This window comes from Heterodontus francisci, chromosome 18 (assembly GCF_036365525.1).
Source record: "Heterodontus francisci isolate sHetFra1 chromosome 18, sHetFra1.hap1, whole genome shotgun sequence".
In the NCBI taxonomy this organism is placed as follows: domain Eukaryota; kingdom Metazoa; phylum Chordata; class Chondrichthyes; order Heterodontiformes; family Heterodontidae; genus Heterodontus; species Heterodontus francisci.
The window spans coordinates 54,213,594-54,232,013 of record NC_090388.1 but is presented as its reverse complement, the minus strand read 5'-3'; the positions used below and the strand labels follow the sequence as shown (position 1 = coordinate 54,232,013).

At 44.0% G+C, this 18,420-nt stretch overlaps 1 protein-coding gene across 1 annotated transcript in view; it reads right to left on the bottom strand.

The window, feature by feature from the left end:
- cacna2d4a (calcium channel, voltage-dependent, alpha 2/delta subunit 4a) overlaps positions 1–18,420 on the bottom strand; it is a 695,670-nt gene that overhangs the window by 494,546 nt on the left and 182,704 nt on the right. Inside the window, 1 exon segment of the mRNA XM_068051265.1 lies at positions 7,545–7,678. Coding sequence (XP_067907366.1) covers positions 7,545–7,678 — 134 coding nt within the window.

The following is an 18,420-nucleotide window of genomic DNA, read 5'->3' as shown; positions in this document are numbered from 1 at the left end:
GCACCACATCGCTAGCAGGGTTTAATGCTGTCTTTTGCTTCCCTCCCAGTGTATCTTTTTTCCTGGTGCCTCTTTTTCAGACCTCTGCTGAAGGAACTCAACAGTTGCAGGAGGTGTCCTGAACCAAAGTCTTTCTTCACCTCACAGGATTGGTCTCTTATTCTTCTTGTCCTCAGCTTGCCTCACCAGCTGAATAGCTTTGTCCAGGGTAAGACCTTCTTTAGACTGTAAAAGGTCTGGTATGGAATCATCTGCGACACCTACAACAATATGATCTCTTATGAATTCTTCTTTAAGGTCTCCATACTTACAACCCTCTGCAAATCTGTAAAGGTCACCGATAAAAGTATCGACCATTTCTCCTGGTTTCTGAACGCTTTTGTTGAATTTTGCTCTTCCAACAATCTTATTGCTGCACAGATTGAAGTAGGAAGTACAAGCTTTTAAAATGTTGTCGAATTTGGCAGATGTTTCATTTATGCCTGGTCTTGCTATTATCATCACCTATAGCACCAATTGGATATAATATTGTATTCACTTGTTCTGCTTCAGATCTGCTGTCCAATTTAGATGCAATTCTATATCTGAGAAACCTTTTCCTCCATAATACCCAGTTTTGAGTCTGATTGGGTCCCTCATGACTTTTGAAACTCTCTGACATTCCCAATTTTTGATCTATTTTTTTTCATTTTGTCGACTTTTTTTTAAAGAATGTTCCTCTTTAAGAAACTCTTTTTTCAGGCTAGCTTGTTTTAATGGAGTGTAGCAGGTGCTTTCGAGAGTCCCCTGCTGTTTTTAATAGGCGGTTCTAGGGTTTTCCTCTTTGCTTAAGCACTTCACTTTATTTGTTTACTCAGCTTGTCCAATGGAGTTGACACAGCTGTTTGAGAGATCCCTGCTGCTTCAATAGACTGTACGAGGGTTTTACCCTTTGCTTCAGAGCTACACGTTATTTCTTTTTCTTTTTCAGGCTTGGTTGCGTTAATGGAGTTTCCCTGCTATGTTCGGGGGTTTTCCCACTCTTGGTCCTCGCATTCAGCCCAAGTGAGGGATTGTGCTTTCCCCATTGTTTTTTCTTTCACACGATGCCTTTAGAAAATTAATTTAAGCTCTTCAAAGGCTTTTTTTTTACGGGGATTCTTCGACCGTCAGCACTTTGACTCACCCAATCGATTGATTTGCAGGCAACCACGCTTCCATTCTATGGAGATTCTCTCTGCTTTTTAAGGTCTGAAGTCTTTTTTTTCAGCTAATTGCTTTAAATTTTCTCTTCTGGTTGAAGGATTTTAGGTGCTTCAAACTTTTCACTGTTCACTATCCCACCGCTGTTCACCATATTATTATGTTTGGTTCTGTATGCTGCCACCTTATTGAGTCTACCAGAGAGGTTCTTAGACTGTAGTATTTAGACATTAATATTTATTTCATAACAGCTATATACACTCCACACTAACCTGTGTGTCTCCTTCAAAAGCCACGTTGTATCTGTTCTCGACTCTCTCCCACATGATCTCTTCCATCATCATGGTGGGGGAGGTATTCTTTATATTCTCTCAAGATTAACCCTTTCATACCCTTATACTACAGTTATGATCAAGTCAAATCAACTGATGTGGTAATTGTAATGGTTGACTTAAACACTAAAGTCAGTGAAGAAACATCAGGAACACATGTCAGTCAATATGGCCTTGGATTGAGAAATGAAAGAGGAAAGACACTGATACAATTTTGTCAAGAGATGATCTGATGGTGGCAAACACCTTTTTAAACAACCAAAAAGACTGTACACTTGGAGAAGTCCAGGCAATTTGTATAGAAATCAAATAGATCATGTGATGGTGAATCAACGCTTTAGAAACAGTATAAAGAACATTCATATGTATCCCGGCATGGATATAAATTCAGCTCATTGTCTCCTTGTGGCAAAAATTAAGATGAAACTGAAAATACCAAAAAGGAAAAGATGTGGGACCACTTAGACCTTGACATGTTGAAGGATGAGAACATCAGAGAGGCATTCACACTTAAAGTAAAAAACAAGTATGAATGTCTCAGGATTAAGGAAACAGAACAAACAGAGGTCTCAGAACAAGAAACAGAAAACAAATGGAAAAACATGACAGTATACAACATGTTGCAAAGGAAATATTACCAAAATGGAAAATATAAAGAGACAAGGAGTGGATGACAGATGAGATATTAGCAATGATGGTAGAAAGGGGAAAGAAAAGAAACACATTTGAGTATGATTAAATTGAAAAGAAAAGAAAGAATACAATTAGGCAGGCTATAGAGAAATGATATAATGAGATGTGGATGAAATATTGGAACTGGAAAGAAATCACAAAATGAGAGTTGTGCACCAGAAGACTCTGATTCTAAGGTGAAATCTTTGACAGATAGAAAGAAAGGGATAACAACAAATAGTGGGTGCATAAAAGACAAAGATGGTAAAATATTGTTTGAAAGAGATGCAGTAGCAAAAAGATGGACAGAATATATAAATTAATCATATGATGATCCAAACTGATGGAGTCCTCAAGATATAGAGGCAAAGGAAGGACCAAACATTATGATATCAGAGGTAAAGAATGCTTTGAAATTGATGAGTACAGGAAAAGCTCCAGGCATAGATGAAGTAACAAGAGAACAACTAAAAGCCCTTGGAGAAACAGAATTAGAAGTGATAACAGAGATTTGTGATCAAACATATACAAAAGGATACATTCCAAGTGACTTGAGACATTCATTATTTGTTAAGATACTGAAGAAACCTAAAGCAAAGGAGTGCAATCAGTTTATTTATTTTTATTTAGAGATACAGCACTGAAACAGGCCCTTCGGCCCACCGAGTCTGTGCCGACCAACAACCACCCATTTATACTAACCCTACAGTAATCCCATATTCCCTATCACCTCCCTACACTAAGGGCAATTTACTATGGCCAATTTACCTATCACCTGCAAGTCTTTTGGATGTGGGAGGAAACCGGAGCACCCAGTGAAAACCCACGCAGACACAGGGAGAACTTGCAAACTCCACACAGACAGTACCCAGAATCGAATCCGGGTCGCTGGAGCTGTGAGGCTGTGGTGCTAACCACTGCGCCACTGTGCCGCCTGAACATTTAGAACTATGAGCTGAATGAGTCATCTTATTAAAGTGATCTTGAAAATCATAATAGAAAGAAATAATAACAAAATTTGAAGCAAAAATTGGGGAAACAGTGTGGATCTAGACCCATAATTTCCTTGAAAAGCCTCAATGGAAGCAGCATGAGTAATATTGAGGTCATTGTAAAGGGTCCAGGACTTTGCCCAATTAAGAACCTGGAAGAGGAATAATTCCAAGTAGCTAGTGTTACGACCAAGGCGGGAGTAATGCACTGTTAATTCAATCTCACTACTCTACAGGTAATAGCATATTAGTAAAGTTTCCCACTTACTGGAAAGTAGCTAAATTAAACACTCTATTTGTCCCCCAGAATAAAGCATACCAAACCAGGTTTCTTTAAACAACAACAAAATTAACTATTTATTAATAAACTAAGTCTTAAACAGTAATGAGGTAACTTTATATGTGAAAAAGAGTTTTTTAAAACTTCTTATTCTTTCTAATGCATACACACATACATTGGAAAAAAAAAGGTTAACTGGGGGAAAAGGCTTTTTCGGTTTACAAGTGTTTCTTAGGAATAATAAAATAATTGGTTTGTCACAGTCTGATCGGATATTTCTGGTTTGGTGGGGTGTCCCAGAGTCGAATAGTCGGATGCCATTCGAAGTCTGTCCAGGTGAGGTTGTTGAACAGTCTGTGATGGGTGGGCTTTCAAGGCAATTCATCTGCAGCAGGTGTCACAGATCTTTCAGCAAAAGGGTGTAGCAACAGCTCTACTTAGGTTTTGAAGTAGCAGTCTAGCAATAGAAGCTTTCTTGAGATTTCAGGATCTCCCAAAACACAAAAGGCAACAGGAATCATTCTTGAGGCAGAGATTTTCCAGAGACTGGAGACAATAGGAATTTGCCTTTCAAATTGCAGGGGCTTTCTCTCTGCAAAGCTGTTTTCCCCCACAGAGTAACAACTCCCTTTTTCCTGGGTCTTTTCGCTCTCCAGGGATCGTTTCCTCTCTCCAGGCATACTACAGCCATCACCTCAAATGTAGGATTTCTTTCCAAGAGATTCAAGTTTTCTTTTACAGACAATAGGTCTTCTCTGGTCTGCAAACAGGTCCCAGCCAGCTCAGTGCATGCTGCTGGTCCAGCCCACACTTCATTCACAATGCAAAAGTGAAACTAAAACCCACAATCAAGTCATGTGACAGTCATAAATCGTCCTGTCATTTCCCTGTTGAGTTGCGATGAAACAATGCCTTGCAGTCTGTGCACACTTCACTCAGTCCACAATTCAAATTTCAGCTCTTAAAGCACTTTTTAGCAAATTTCAGCTCTTAAAGCACATAACAATAGCTATAGAAAGACTGGCAGGCATCTGCAAGCAGACCATTCCTGTATTCCCTAGACTAAAGTTGGGAAATGGTTTACAATGAAAGAAGAATACCACATAAAAAGAAGGCATTGAAATTTGTGCACATTGAATCATTTTGGAGCTCTGAAGAGGCATTTAACTGGATGGAGAAGACGTAGAAGGGCTAAATATAATCAATAAGAGTGAGCAGAGGAAGGCAGCAGCTGTCCTCCCTTTTCCCCCTTTTCCACATACACCTGTGCCTCAAGTTAGTGTTGGAGTTTCCAGAGCTCAGTGACCTACAAATTGTTTTGTATCAGATTTAATCTACTGTACATGAAAAGGATTTAAAGAATAAGAGGATTTACTGCAGAATCTGGGTCACAAGCAGGTTACATTTCATCATTACAAAAGTTAGCAGCCATTTCAGAAATATTTTGTGTTGTCCTGCAGGAAGCATAGTTCCTCCCCCAACTATCATCATATTATAGCTAGTGAAGAGCTAAAAATGATTTAATGAAGGATACGTTTGGCAAGTTTTGGGAACCTTGGATAATGAGGGACATTGTGAGCCTAGTCAAAAAGAAAAAGGAAGCATTCGTAAGGACTAGAAGGCTTGGACCAGATGAAGCCCTTGAAGAATATAAAGAAAGTAGGAAGGAACTTAAGGAAGGCTAAAAGGGGTCATGAAAAGTCATTGGCAAACAGGATTAAGGAGAATACCAAGGCTTTTTATACATATATAAAGAGCAAGAGGGTAGCCATGGAAAGAGTTGGCCCACTCAAGGACAGAGGAGGGAATCTATGTGTGGAGCCAGAGGAAATGGGCGAGGTACTAAATGAGTACTTTGCATCAGTATTCACCCAAGAGAAGGACTTGGTGGATGATGAGTGTAGGGAAGGGAGTGTAGATAGTCTGGGTCATGCCAATATAAAAAAGGAGATGTTGGGCGTCTTGAAAAACATTAAGATAGATAAGTCCCCAGGGCCTGATGGGATCTACCCCAGAATACTGAGGGAGGCAAGGGAAGAAATTGCTGGGGCCTTGACAGAAATCTTTGCATCCTCATTGGCTACAGGTGAGGTCCCAGAGGACTGGAGAATAGCCAATGTTGTTCCTTTGTTTAAGAAGGGTAGCAAGGATAATGCAGGAAATTACAGGTAGGGAAATTATTGGAGAGGATTCTTCGGGACAGGATTTACTCCCATTTGGAAACAAATAAACTTATTAGCGAGAGGCAGCATGCTTTTGTGAAGGGGAGGTCGTGTCTCACTAACTTGATTGAGTTTTTTGAGGAAGTGACAATGATGATTGATGAAGTAAGGGCAGTGGATGTTGTCTATATGGACTTCAGTAAAACCTTTGATAAGATTCCTCATGGCAGACTGGTACAAAAGGTGAAGTCACACTGGATCAGTGGTGAGCTGGCAAGATGGATACAGAACTGGTTCGGTCATAGAAGACAGAGGGAAGCAGTGGAAGGGTGCTTTTCTGAATGGAGGGTTGTGACTAGTGGTGTTCCACAGGGATCAGTGCTGGGTCCTTTTTTGTTTGTAGTATATATAAATGATTTGGAGGAAAATGTAGCTGGTCTGATTAGTAAGTTTGAGGACGACACAAAGGTTGGTGGAGTTGCGGATAGTGATGATGATTGTCAGAGGATACAGCAGGATATAGATCGGTTGGAGACTTGGGCAGAGAAATGGCAGATGGAGTTTAATCCGGACAAATGTGAGGTAATGCATTTTGGAAGGTCTAATACAGGTGGGAAGTATACAGTAAATAGCAGAACCCTTAGGAGTATTGACAGGCAGAGAGATCTGGGCATACAGGTCCACGGTCACTGAAAGTGGCAACGCAGGTGGATAAAGTAGTCAAGAAGGCATATGGCATGCTTGCATTCATCAGTCAGAACATAGAGTATAAAAATTGGCAAGTCATGCTGCAGCTGTACAGAACCTTAGTTAGGCCACACTTGGAATATTGCGTACAATTCTGGTCGCCACACTGCCAGAAGGACGTGAAGGCTTTGGAGAAGGTACAGAAGAGGTTTACCAGGATGTTGCCTGATCTGGAGGATATTAGCTATGAGGAGAGGTTGGATAAACTCAGATTGTTTTCACTGGAATGACGGAGGTGGAGGGGCGACATGATCGAGGTTTACAAAGTTATGAGTGGCATGGACAGAGTGGATAGTCAGAAGCTTTTTCCCAGGGTGGAAGAGTCAGTTACTAGGGGACATAGATTTAAGGTGCGAGGGGCAAAGTTTAGAGGGGATGTGCGAGGCAAGTTTTTTTACACAGAGGGTGGTGAGTGCCTGGAACTTGCTGCTGGGGGAGGTGGTGGAAGCAGGTACAATAGCGACATTTAAGAGGCATCTTGACAAATACATGAATAGGATGGGAATAGTGGGATACAGACCCTGGAAGTGCAGAAGGTTTTAGTTTAGACAGGCAGGCTTGGAGGGCCGAATGGACTGTTCCTGTGCTGTACTGTTCTTTGTTCTAATGCTACATGAATTGAAATTCTTTATTTGCCAGGTCGATTGTACAATACAGTTGGCTATGGAGAGCAGAACAATTATACAGTACAAACTGAAGACGGTAGATCGGTTGAATCAGGATGAGTGTGCAGTACAGGCAAGTAAGTGTACCAGGATTATTATGAAGTACTGAGGCTGCAGATAGCAGAATGATTTGATGACTGCACTTCTGACCTTAATCTTCAATCGAGCTGCCTATCCCGGAGTTTCCTGTTGTAGTATAAAGGACAGTCCATGAAACTGTCACCTATAGCAGCTAACAAGTACTGTAGATTCCTCTGAATCTATATATGAAGTTACATTCCACTGCAGACAACATTTATTACAATTACCAGTGCAATTTTGTGATCCTATGACAGATGCCAGATGTGCTCCATTAGTACAGATCAACAGACAGCAAAGTTGTGAGAAGGAACAATCTAAAATTCATTAAGCTTCCATAATGAAGTACATGTAAAGAGTTACACTCACAAATGTTCACATACATTTGATTATATAAAAGCAATTCCATAGCAATGATTGAACAGGAAACTTACAGCATTGTCTATGTATGCTTCTGTCCATATAATGTCATGATCATGATCAATGACCATTGGACGGCTGAGAACATGAAGGTATTCCATGACATTCTCCTGAACATCAGCCAAAGTCGAGATGTGAGTATAATATCCTGCAATAGGGTAACAGATGATTGTCTGGTCATTTTTATAATGACAATAAAAGTTAAAATGGACAAAACAAAAACAGTGATAGGTTCTGACTGCTGAAGTTAATGCCTGCAGTGACTTATCATCTAATCTTTTAGTGTAGTGCCCAAACAAATGCACTGCAAAGTAAGATAAAACAACCTGCCCAAAACCATACATTTCTCTGTTCATCCAAATTCATATCAGACATGAGGCTCACAGATAAGTTTTCTCCATATTACTGAATTCAGATATTTTTGATTGAACTGAAATAGAGGAATGGAGTCAGCTCAGGGTGGAGGAGGAAGGAAAGGGCAGTGGTAGGAAAGCCATTACTGCAAGGTAGAAAGTCTGCAACAATTTAAAGTGGCAGCGGCGCTACATTTTTCAGCATGTTAACTTCTCCATTTTTCCTGAAGTTTAACAAAGAGCAGCAGCAGCAGCAGCAACAGCTGTATTTCCTGCCGATCCAAGATAGAATCATAGAGCTCAAAATTCTGATTGGGCCCTGAGTAGAGCTGGGGTAAATTGCCCACGGGGCTCTAGTATCCTGATAAAGATGTTAACAAGAAAATGTATATCGCCTCCCTGCATTTACAAATAGAGGTATAGAGTATAAAAGAATAGAGATCATGCTAAACCTATACAAATCATTGGTTTGGCCACAGTTGGAATATTGTGTCCAGTTTTAACAGTCCTACTGTATGAAAGATGTCAAGGCTATGGGACAGTGAAGAAAAAATTCATGATGATGATCCAAAAGAAAAGAGGCTTTAGTTATGAGGAGAAACCAAAGAAGTTTGGCACTTTTCCTTACAACAAAGAAGGCTAAGAGGAGAACAGCTGGTGTTCAAAATTAAGAAGGGTTTTGATAAATCTGCAGAAACATTTGTAGCTCTTGGTGAGCCGGTAATTAGGAAGTATAAATTCAATATTATTGTCAAAAGAATGTAGGAAGAGTTTAGGAGAATTTTTTTATTAGAGAAATGTTCGGACCTGGAATGTCCTACCAGAAAAAAGGATGGAAATAATAATTGCTTTAAAAAAGGGCAGCTAACAAATATTTTAGATGAAAAAAAATAAGAGTATAGGGAAAGGGTTGAGGAATGGTATTATGTGGGTTGTTCTTTTAGAGAGCTGGCACAGGTGTGAGGAGTTAAATGGCTTCCTTCTGTCCTGTAAAGTTTTTTGATTCGCGGTCATCTAGAGCTTCCTTTCCTACAATACAACAGTGAATATATTTCAAAGTAATTCATTGGTTGTAAAGCACTTTGGGATGTTCTGAGATCATGAAAGCTGCTATATAAATGCAAGTTCTTTCTTTCCCTGGGAAATCAAAGTGTCTTGTGGCACAACACCTCGCTCATTGTTTTATATGCTCTAAGGCCTATAAGGGGATATTGATGGGTTGGATACATCATTATCCTATACAGTCAGATGTGTCTTTGGCATTCTTCCTCCTCTTCCATGAAGAGAGCATAAAGAAGGAACCCATCTTTACCACTCGTTCACTCTATTGGACCAATATTTGGAGGTCACCAGATATTCTAAAACTACGAAGAAAACCACACTAGTTTTCCAGAAAAAAATCTAAACAATCCACAAACAGTTGAGATAGCAGCAAAAATTGGTCACAGTTTTTAAGCTCTTTTACACAAAGCACTTTTGCTAGCCACACAGTTTGAGTGGAATTTTCAACTTTGCTGAGAATCTAAAACAGATGATACCGGATTAACCTCCCACTATCCACCATGCCTGATTATGCCGGAAAAGGAAAAGACAATGGGCTGAATTTTAAGGGAATGATGTGGATGGGTATGGAGGCATGGGGGACTTAAGATCGGGACGGGACACGTCAGTTAGGAAGTCTGGCATCGTGATGTCCCATGCAGAATTTGTCCATGGTGACAAACATGGAGGGCGGAGGTCCAAAGGCGATGTGGCGAATAATTAAGCTAGTTAAATGGCCAATTGAAATCGATTTTATATGTTGGATGCAGTTTATAAATGGCGCACGGCTCTCACGGGGCTTCAAAGTCTGACTGCCTTAAAGGAGGCAACGTCGAAGCGGCAGATCATGGCTGCCTGGAAGGGGAGCCCAGCAGAAGGGCAAATGTAGAACCATAGAAAAATTACAGCACCTTCCAGCACCTGGTCCATAGCCTTGCAGGTTACAGCACTTCAAGTGCAGGTCCCAGTACCTTTTAAATGAGTTGAGGGTTTCTGCTTCCACCACCATTCCTGGCAGTGAATTCCAGACAACCACCACCCTCTGGGTTAAAAAGTTTTCACTCATGTCCCCTCTAATCCTTCTACCAATCACCTTAAATCTGTGCCCCCTGGTAAGTGACATCTCCATTAGGGGAAACAGGTCCGTTCAAGGGCCTGGAAGGGTCACAAAGGGAGGGCTGAGCTTAGCATGTCAGGAGTAAGGGGAAAGTTGGCTGCACTGCAGGGAGTCCAATTCAAGAGGGCAACGGGCAAGTAACACCTGGGCAAGGGTCTCAAGTTTGGGTAAGAGAGAACACTGGCTGGAGAAGACTGCCTTTAAGGGATAGGATATTTATCATGGGCCTCATTCACCCAGGCTTCGGGGACCCCGTTGAAGACAAAGTTCACTTGAGCAGAAGAGAGTTCCAGACACCTTCAATGGCACCGCAACAGACTATGAGCCCATGGGGGGGGGGGGGGGGGGGGGGGCGGGGGGTGGATCCTCAGCGGCTGATGGAGAAGGAGGTACCCTCCAGAAAATGTGTACGGGTTGAAGCTCAACTACCTTCACATGTCTGAAAGGTAGTGCCAACAAAGTCTATGGCTCTCCAGGGAAGCCATCACTGACCTGTGTACAATGATGCATAATGAGCTGTGCCCCAGGGGACTGGGTGGTAATCCAATGTCAGTGGTGCTGACGGTCACTGCGACACTGAACTTCTATGCCATCGGATCAATCCAGGGATCCACAGGGAATATTTGTGGAATCTTGCAATCTGCGACACATCAGTGCATCAAGGAGGTCACCAATACCCTGTTCAGGAGGACTGGAGATCATGTGCCCTTCTGCAAGGATCTCAATTCACAAGCAGAGAGGGCCATTGGTTTCTGGGCCATCGCTGTATTCCCCCAGGTGCAGGGTGCCATCGACTGCACACAAGTGGCCATCAAGGCTCCGAAACACCAGCCAGTGGCCTTCGTCAACAGGAAAGGCTTCCACTCCCTAAATGTACAACTGGTCAGCAACCACCGTAAACAGATCCTGCAGGTCTGCACATGCTTCATGTAAAGTTGCCATAATGCCTAAATTTTGAAGCAGTCCCGGGTGCCTGAACTTTTCTGGCCTCCCTCCAGCCTTCAGGGATGGATCCTTGGAGACAAGGACTACCCATTGAGGACAAGGCTGCTGACTCCTGTGAGGAATCCACACACAGCTGCAGAAGAGAGGTACAAAGCCTGCCATGGGACCACGTGGGTAACCATCGAGCAGGCCATGGTCTGCTGCAAATGAGATTCAGGTGCCTAGATGGGTCCAGTGGATCCCTCCAGTATGTCTGGAGAGGGTCTCACATATCATCATGGTTTGTTGTGTGCTGCACAACCTTGCTTTGCAGAGGGAGGAGCCAATGAGCAATGAGGAAAGTGATGAGCAGGATGCCTCCTCAGATGATGAGGAGGTGGAGCAGGAAGATGAGCACGTTTGACCAGATGAAAGGTCCCAGGGCAGCACAAGATTGGACACGAGAGACATGCAAGGGAGGCTCACGATGCTCTTATACATTTGCATTTCATTTGATCCTTTATGGCCCTTGTACCTCATCCAATTAAGACCTTCCGTTATGCAGCCATCTTTCACCATTCCTTCCTTAATGACGCATTGTCTTACTGAGCATTCCCACATATTTGATCTGGTGAGGCTTTAGAGTTGAGGCCTGGCAGCATCAGCGATCGCATCCAGCTTCTTACTAGAGGCTGGGATGCAGTGAAGGGTCAAGCCTTTGATGGATGAAAAAGGGATTGGGTCCATGCCTCGCAGTAAAGACTTATTTATGTTCATAATGTAGGCGGACAGTGTAACCATAGACAAACGCTCACCCATGAAAACTCAGTGATTTTTGATTCACTTACGCGAACTCCTATGCGGTGCTGCCCCTGCCCTGTCAGCTGAGGTGAAGACTGTCTGCTGACCTTCATGCCCTCTTGTTAAAGATAACCTTGGTGGCCGTCGTCAGGATGCCTTGGGCTGGAGAGCCCGGCACGCTGTGGGCCTCCTGCAAAGAAGCAGTACCGTCTTCTTTCAGCTGGGATGTTGGATGAACTGGCGACACTGGCAGAGGGGCAGAGGAGCTGCTGCCCACACCAGCAGCACCCTGAGAAGAGCCCCGAACTGCAGGATGCATACACTCCTCCACCCTAACAAGGCAGACTTCTGCCTCCCTGCGCACCTGAGAGGACAGAAGACCTGGTGGTGACTCAATGACCCCTGTCTCTTTCTTGCCTTGCGCCCATAGTCAGGATGAGGGTATGGAGGTCTGCACGAATATCTAGCCTCACCAGATCAAATATGTGGGAATGCTCAGTAAGACAATGCGTCATGAAGGAAGGAATGGTGAAATATGGCTGCATAAAGGAAGGTCTTTATTGGATGAGGTACAAGGGCCATAAAGGATCAAATGAAATGCGAATGTATAAGAGCATTGTGAGCCTCCTTTGTATGTCTCTCATGTCCAATCTCGTGTTGCCCTGGGGCCTTTCATCCGGTCAAACGTGCCCATCTTCCTGCTCCACCTCCTCATCGTCTGAGGAGGCATCCTGCTCGTCACTTTCCTCATTGCTCATTGGCTCCTGAGTGCTCTGCTGGATGTGGCTCTCCATCAAATCCACCAACCTCTCAATGGAGGAGACCACTCGTGCATCAGTCAGAGACATTTTTTTCATTCTTTCATGGGATATGGGTGTCTGGCAAGGCCAGCATTTGTTGCCCATCCCTAATTGCCCCTGAGAAGGTGGTGGTGAGCTGCCTTCTTGAACCACTGCAGTCCATCTGGTGTGGGTACACTCACAATGCTGTTATGGAGGATGTTCCAGGATTTTGATGTGGCGACAGTGAAGGAATGACGATATAGTTCCAAGTTGGGATAGTGTGTGACGTGGAGGAGAACTTGCAGGTGGTGGTGTTCCCATGGTCTGCTGTCCTTGTTCTTCTAGGTGAAAGAGGTCGCAGGTTTAGAAGGTGCGTGGTGAGTTGCTGCAGTGCATCTTGTAGATGGTACGCATTGCTGCTACTGTGCATCAGTAGTGGAGGCAGTGAATGTTTAAGGTGGTGGATGCGGTGCTGATCAAGCGGGCTGCTTTGTCCTGGATGGTGTCGAGCTTCCTGAGTGTTGGAGCAGCACTCATCCAGGCAAGTGGTGAGTATTCCATAGTATCCCTGACTTGTGCCTTGTAGATGGTGGACAGGCTTTGGGGAGTCAGAAGGTGGGTTACTCACTGCAGAATTTTTTTTTATCCATTCATGGGATGTGGGCGTTGCTGACTAGGCCAGCATTTATTGCCCATCCCAAATTGCCCTTGAGAAGGTGGTGGTGAGCCACCTTCTTCAACCGCTGCAGTCCATGTTGGGTAGGTACACCCACAGTGCTGTTGGGAAGGGAGTTCCAGGATTTTGACCCAGTGACAGTGAAGGAACGGCTATATAGTTCAAGTCAGGATGGTGTGTGGCTTAGAGGGGAACTTGCAGGTGGTGGTGTTCCCATTCAACTGCTGCCCTTGTCCTAGGTGGTAGAGGTCATGGGTTTGGAAGATGCTGTCAAAGGTACCTTGGTGCATTGCTGCATCTTTCTAGATGGTACACACTGTTGCCACTGTGCATCGGTGGTGGAGGGAGTGAATGTTTGCGGATAGGGTGCCAATCAAGTGGCCTGCTTTGTCCTGGATGGTGTCAAGCTTCTTGAGTGATGTTGGTGTTGCACCCATACAGGCAAGTGGAGAGTATTCCATCACACTCCTGACTTGTGTCTTGTAGATGGTGGACAGGTTTTGGGGAGACAGGAGGTGAGTTACTCGCCGCACGATTCCTAGCCTCTGACCTGCTCTTGTAGCCATGATATTTATATGGCTACTCCAGTTCAGTTTCTGGTCAATGGTAACCCCCAGGATATTGATAGTGGGGGATTCAGCGATGGTAATGCCATTGAATGTCAAGGGGAGATAGTTAGATTCTCTCTTGTTTGAAACAGTCATTGCCTGGCACTTGTGTGGCATGAATATTACTTGCCACTTATCATCCCAAGCCTGGATATTGTCCAAGTCTTGGCTGCATTTCTACATGGACTGCTTCAGCATTGGAGGAGTCGCATATGGTGCTGAACATTGTGCAATCATCAGCGAACATCCCCACTTCTGACCTTATGATTGAAGGAAGGTCATTGATGAAGCAGCTGAAGATGGTTGGGCCTATGACACTACCCTGAGAAACTCCTGCAGAAACTCCTGCAGTAATGTCTTGGAGTTGAGATGATTGACCTCCAGCAACCACAACCATCTTCCTTTGCACCAGGTACCAACCAGCAGAGTGCTTTCCCCCTGATTCCCATTGACTCCAGTTTTGCTAGGGCTCCTTGATGTCATACTCGGTCAAATGCTGCCTTGATGCCAAGGGCAGTCACCCCCACCCCATCTCCCAGCCTCTAACTTGCTCTTGTAGCCACAGTATTTATGTGGCTGCTCCAGTTCAGTTTCTGGTCAATGGTAACCCCCAAGATGTTAATAGTGGGGCATTCAGCAATGGTAATGCCATTGAATGTCAAGGTGAGATGGTGGAATTCTTTCTTATTGGAGATTGTCATTGCTTGGCACTTGTGTGGCATGACTGTTTCTTGACACTGATCAGGCCAAGCCTGAATGTTGTCCAGGTCTTGCTGCATATGGACATGGGCTGCTTCAGTATTTGAGGAGTTGCGAATGGTACTGAACATTGTATAATCATCAATTATGATAGAGGGAAGGTCATTGATGAAGCAGTTGGAGATGATTGGGACTAGGACACTACCCTGAGGAACTTCGGCACCAATGTCCTGGGCCTGAGATGATTGGTCTCTAACAACCGTGACCATCTTCCTTTGTGCTAGGTATGACTCCAATCATGTCAAAGTCAAGGCTTGGATGGATTCCTCCATCCACTGTGCTCAAGCATGCATAGCCTCTGGCATCTCTGCCAGATGTTGCCTCACCTGGCTCTGCAGCTCCAGCATTTCCCATGTTGCTGCCTAAACCAGAGGCATGTCATTAGCCTGCGCTCAGCATGGACCTGGCCTTCCACCATTCTCCAACTGTCAGAGGCATGGGCTGTCACTGCCTCCGCCAGCTGCTCAGGCACATGTGTGTAGTGCTCGCCAGAGTCTGTGCCCAGATCTAAACTTGAGCGCAAACCCACCAAGGTGCATGTATCTGCACTGGTGGAGTGTGGAGGAGTATGAGGTGTTGATGGACCCTCTGAGGCTTCTTCCTCCCTCTCAGAGGTGGCAAGATCTGAAGCATTTTCTACTGGTATCCAATTTGGCACAGCTTGGCCTGCATGACAGAACATAGATATGTAAAGGTTAAGGGCCTGCCATCCCTCCATTGCAGACAGACCCCTGTGTACACTGCATTCCTGATGAGCAGCATGGCTCCATCATTGCAGATACAGCACTGTGTCCCATGTAGACCCTACTTACTATCTTGGGAGGGTGTCCCTGTCTCTCCATCCACAACGCTCCTTCCATCCTGTGGTCTGGCAAGATCCATGGCCTCCTCCTCCTTTGGCGTAAGGACATGCAGTGATGGCAGCCCGTCTCTGGGCCTTCACCTGCTGCCCACAATTTTGTGCTATCTTCTCCTGTAGACAGAGAGAGGGAGATGTTGGACCCCTAGCGACATAATCCCAACACATGGCTGCTGGCAGTGCAGTTACTACTGATGGGTGCATACAGACGTGTCCTGCCTGTGTTCCCTTCCCAGGGATTTCATGAGATTCCACTATGACAGGGGGCCTGCTTTCAGGGCCACCATGAAAGGCCGTTGACAGACATGTTGCATCCCCTGTCCCTTTGCCCACGTCTCGGGGGTAGATTGCTCTCGTCCCAACACAATGTCCTATTTCAACAGATGCAAGGCTCAAGAGGATGAAGGGATTAAATGGTTCTCACCTTTTCAGCCCAGATGAGGTCATTGAGCCATGTGACACTGTATCCATGTGTGCAGGGCTACGCCACGACAGCTGACCTCCTCAGCGATTTGGAGCAAGGCCTCTTTGGTCTGGCTCGCCAGTCTTCTCCTTCCACCCCTTGGGAACAAGATGTCCCTCCTCTCCCTGACAGCCTGTAATAGCACCTGGAAGGAGGCATCAGGAAAGCATGGAGCTGCATGGGGTCTTCTGTCAGCTATCTGTAATCAACCAATATCACCTCCTCCTCTTCCAGGCCTTCACAATGCAGTGTTCACTGCAGGGCTGGCAGGCCTTTCAAAATGGTGCCAGACTCTGCCGAGGCCGCGCTCCCCATCACTGGGCCCACTCTGATCATGCGATTGATTGTTCAAGGCTCATTAGTCTTAATTGGCCAGCCGCTATTGAATCACGTGTAGCTGGCAGCTCCATCCCTCGACATGCCTTGTTCCCAACTCTGCAACTGACAGCTGGACCAGCATTCAAAACATAAAATTCAGTCCAATGACGTCCATGTTACACCATCACCGAAGTTGATAGATCCAGGGTTTAGCTGGTATGTAAGAACATTCTTTAAGAACAATCACATGGGAGTAGAATGCCAAGAATTTAATGGAGTATGAGGCCATTCTCCTATTAAGGGGCATTTGTTTCTACTCCAATGAAAAAATTTCAGGGCAAAACTGGGCAAACATTCTGTGATACTGGATCCTGCCCCAAAATCCATTACTATTCTCTGCTGTCATTGTGCCCTAATCCTGTGAAAAGCAGCAAGGAAATACTAAACCTAGATGACTGCATAGGCTGGAGCATTATCTTTTCATCTTCAGAATTTGAGTTTTTCCACCAGCTATAAAAATTCGAAGTGAAATGTGAGTGAAACCTGTTCCTGTTCTAAGTGTACACAGGTCAACAACACAAAACAATGTGTAATTCACAAGTAATTCTCACTTCTATTCAAGGCCATAGAGATGGCAATATGTTACTTGAGGAAAAAGGCTAATGGAATGCTGGCCTTTATGTCCAGAGGAATAGATTACAAGGGGGGCAGAAGTCATGCTTCAGCTATACAGGGAGTGTGGCCAAGATTTACCTGAATGATACCTGCACTCAAAGTGCTAATCAAAGAGGAGAGATTAAACAAAATAGCGTTGTATTCCCTGGAATTTATAATTTATGGGGTGATTTGATCGACGATTTCAAGATATTAAAGGAACAAAATAGATTGGAAGAAACTATTTTTAAGTTAGTTGGGGCGTCTAAAACTAGGGGGCATAGTAAAAATTAGAGCCAGACCTTTCAGCAGTGAAATTAGGAAACATTTCTTCACGCAAAGGATGGTAGAAGTTTGGAACTCTTCTACAAACATCAACTGATGCCAGATCAATTGTTAATTTTTAAACTGAGACTGATAGATTTTTGTTGGTCGAAGTGTTAAGCAAGTACTTCCATTTTTTGTTAAATTTTGAGGACTTGTGTTTTATTTGAGAAAACTGAAAAGGGTTCCATGGATGCTTTTTTTCACCGGAGTCAGTGAAAGGACTGAGAGGTCTTGTTTGCAAACATGTACTGGAAGTCACTTGTCTTCAGATAAATACACAGCAGGGGGCTTTTTTGACTTGGAGAAGTTGTTTACAGAGAAGTGACAGGTCAAGATTTATAGGGGTCAGGAGGCTTGACTCTTGAGATTGTTTTTGGTTTCACTTTGGACAGTCAGTTGGAGTTTTAAAAATCAGCCAGGACAGCAGTTATCCTAGCTCAGCTTGTTCCATCTCTTTGAAAAGCCTGCCAGTTTTTCCATCTCTTTGAGAAGCTCTTAGAAGCAAGTGTAAGAAACAGAGAAATTGATGCTACATTCGTCCTGAAAGGCCTGATTGAAACCCCTGTTACCACATTCACCTTGAGACGCTGGAAAAACCTGCCGGATAAATCCTAGACGCCGCCTGAATGAACTGCTCCAGAGAAAGATCCCAGTGACAGCCTTCTACCAAAAAAGGAACAACTGACATCTTTCCATATCTTCTCTTTTTTCTTCAAGAATTAGCAAGTATTTTGCTCGTATTCTTTTTTGTCTTTTTTGTAACAGAGCTCTAACAAGAAAATCTCTATTTTTTCTGGTTAACCGGTGTGTGTGTGTATGTGTATGTGTGAGACGCTAAGGTAAAAGGTAACTTTCATATTTCAATCTGTGTGCTAATGCTTTACTTTGTTACTGGCTATGTCTTGTTTTATAATAAACTGATAATTTTGAAACCTGGTTGCTGTATTTTATTCTGGGATAAAGACTAGAGTCTATGATTGACTGTATCGGTAACTGGGTAAACATTTAAATATATATTGTGACCTGTAGGGAAGTGGAACTAGAAAACACAGTGCACTCCTCCCACGTTGGTTGTAACTAAAGGTATTCAGGGATATGAGGCAAAGGCAGGAATATGGAATTCGCCATGATCTCATTGAATGGCAGAACAGGCTCGAGGGGCTAAATGGCCGACACCTGTTCCTATGTTCCTTTGACTGTTGTAGAAA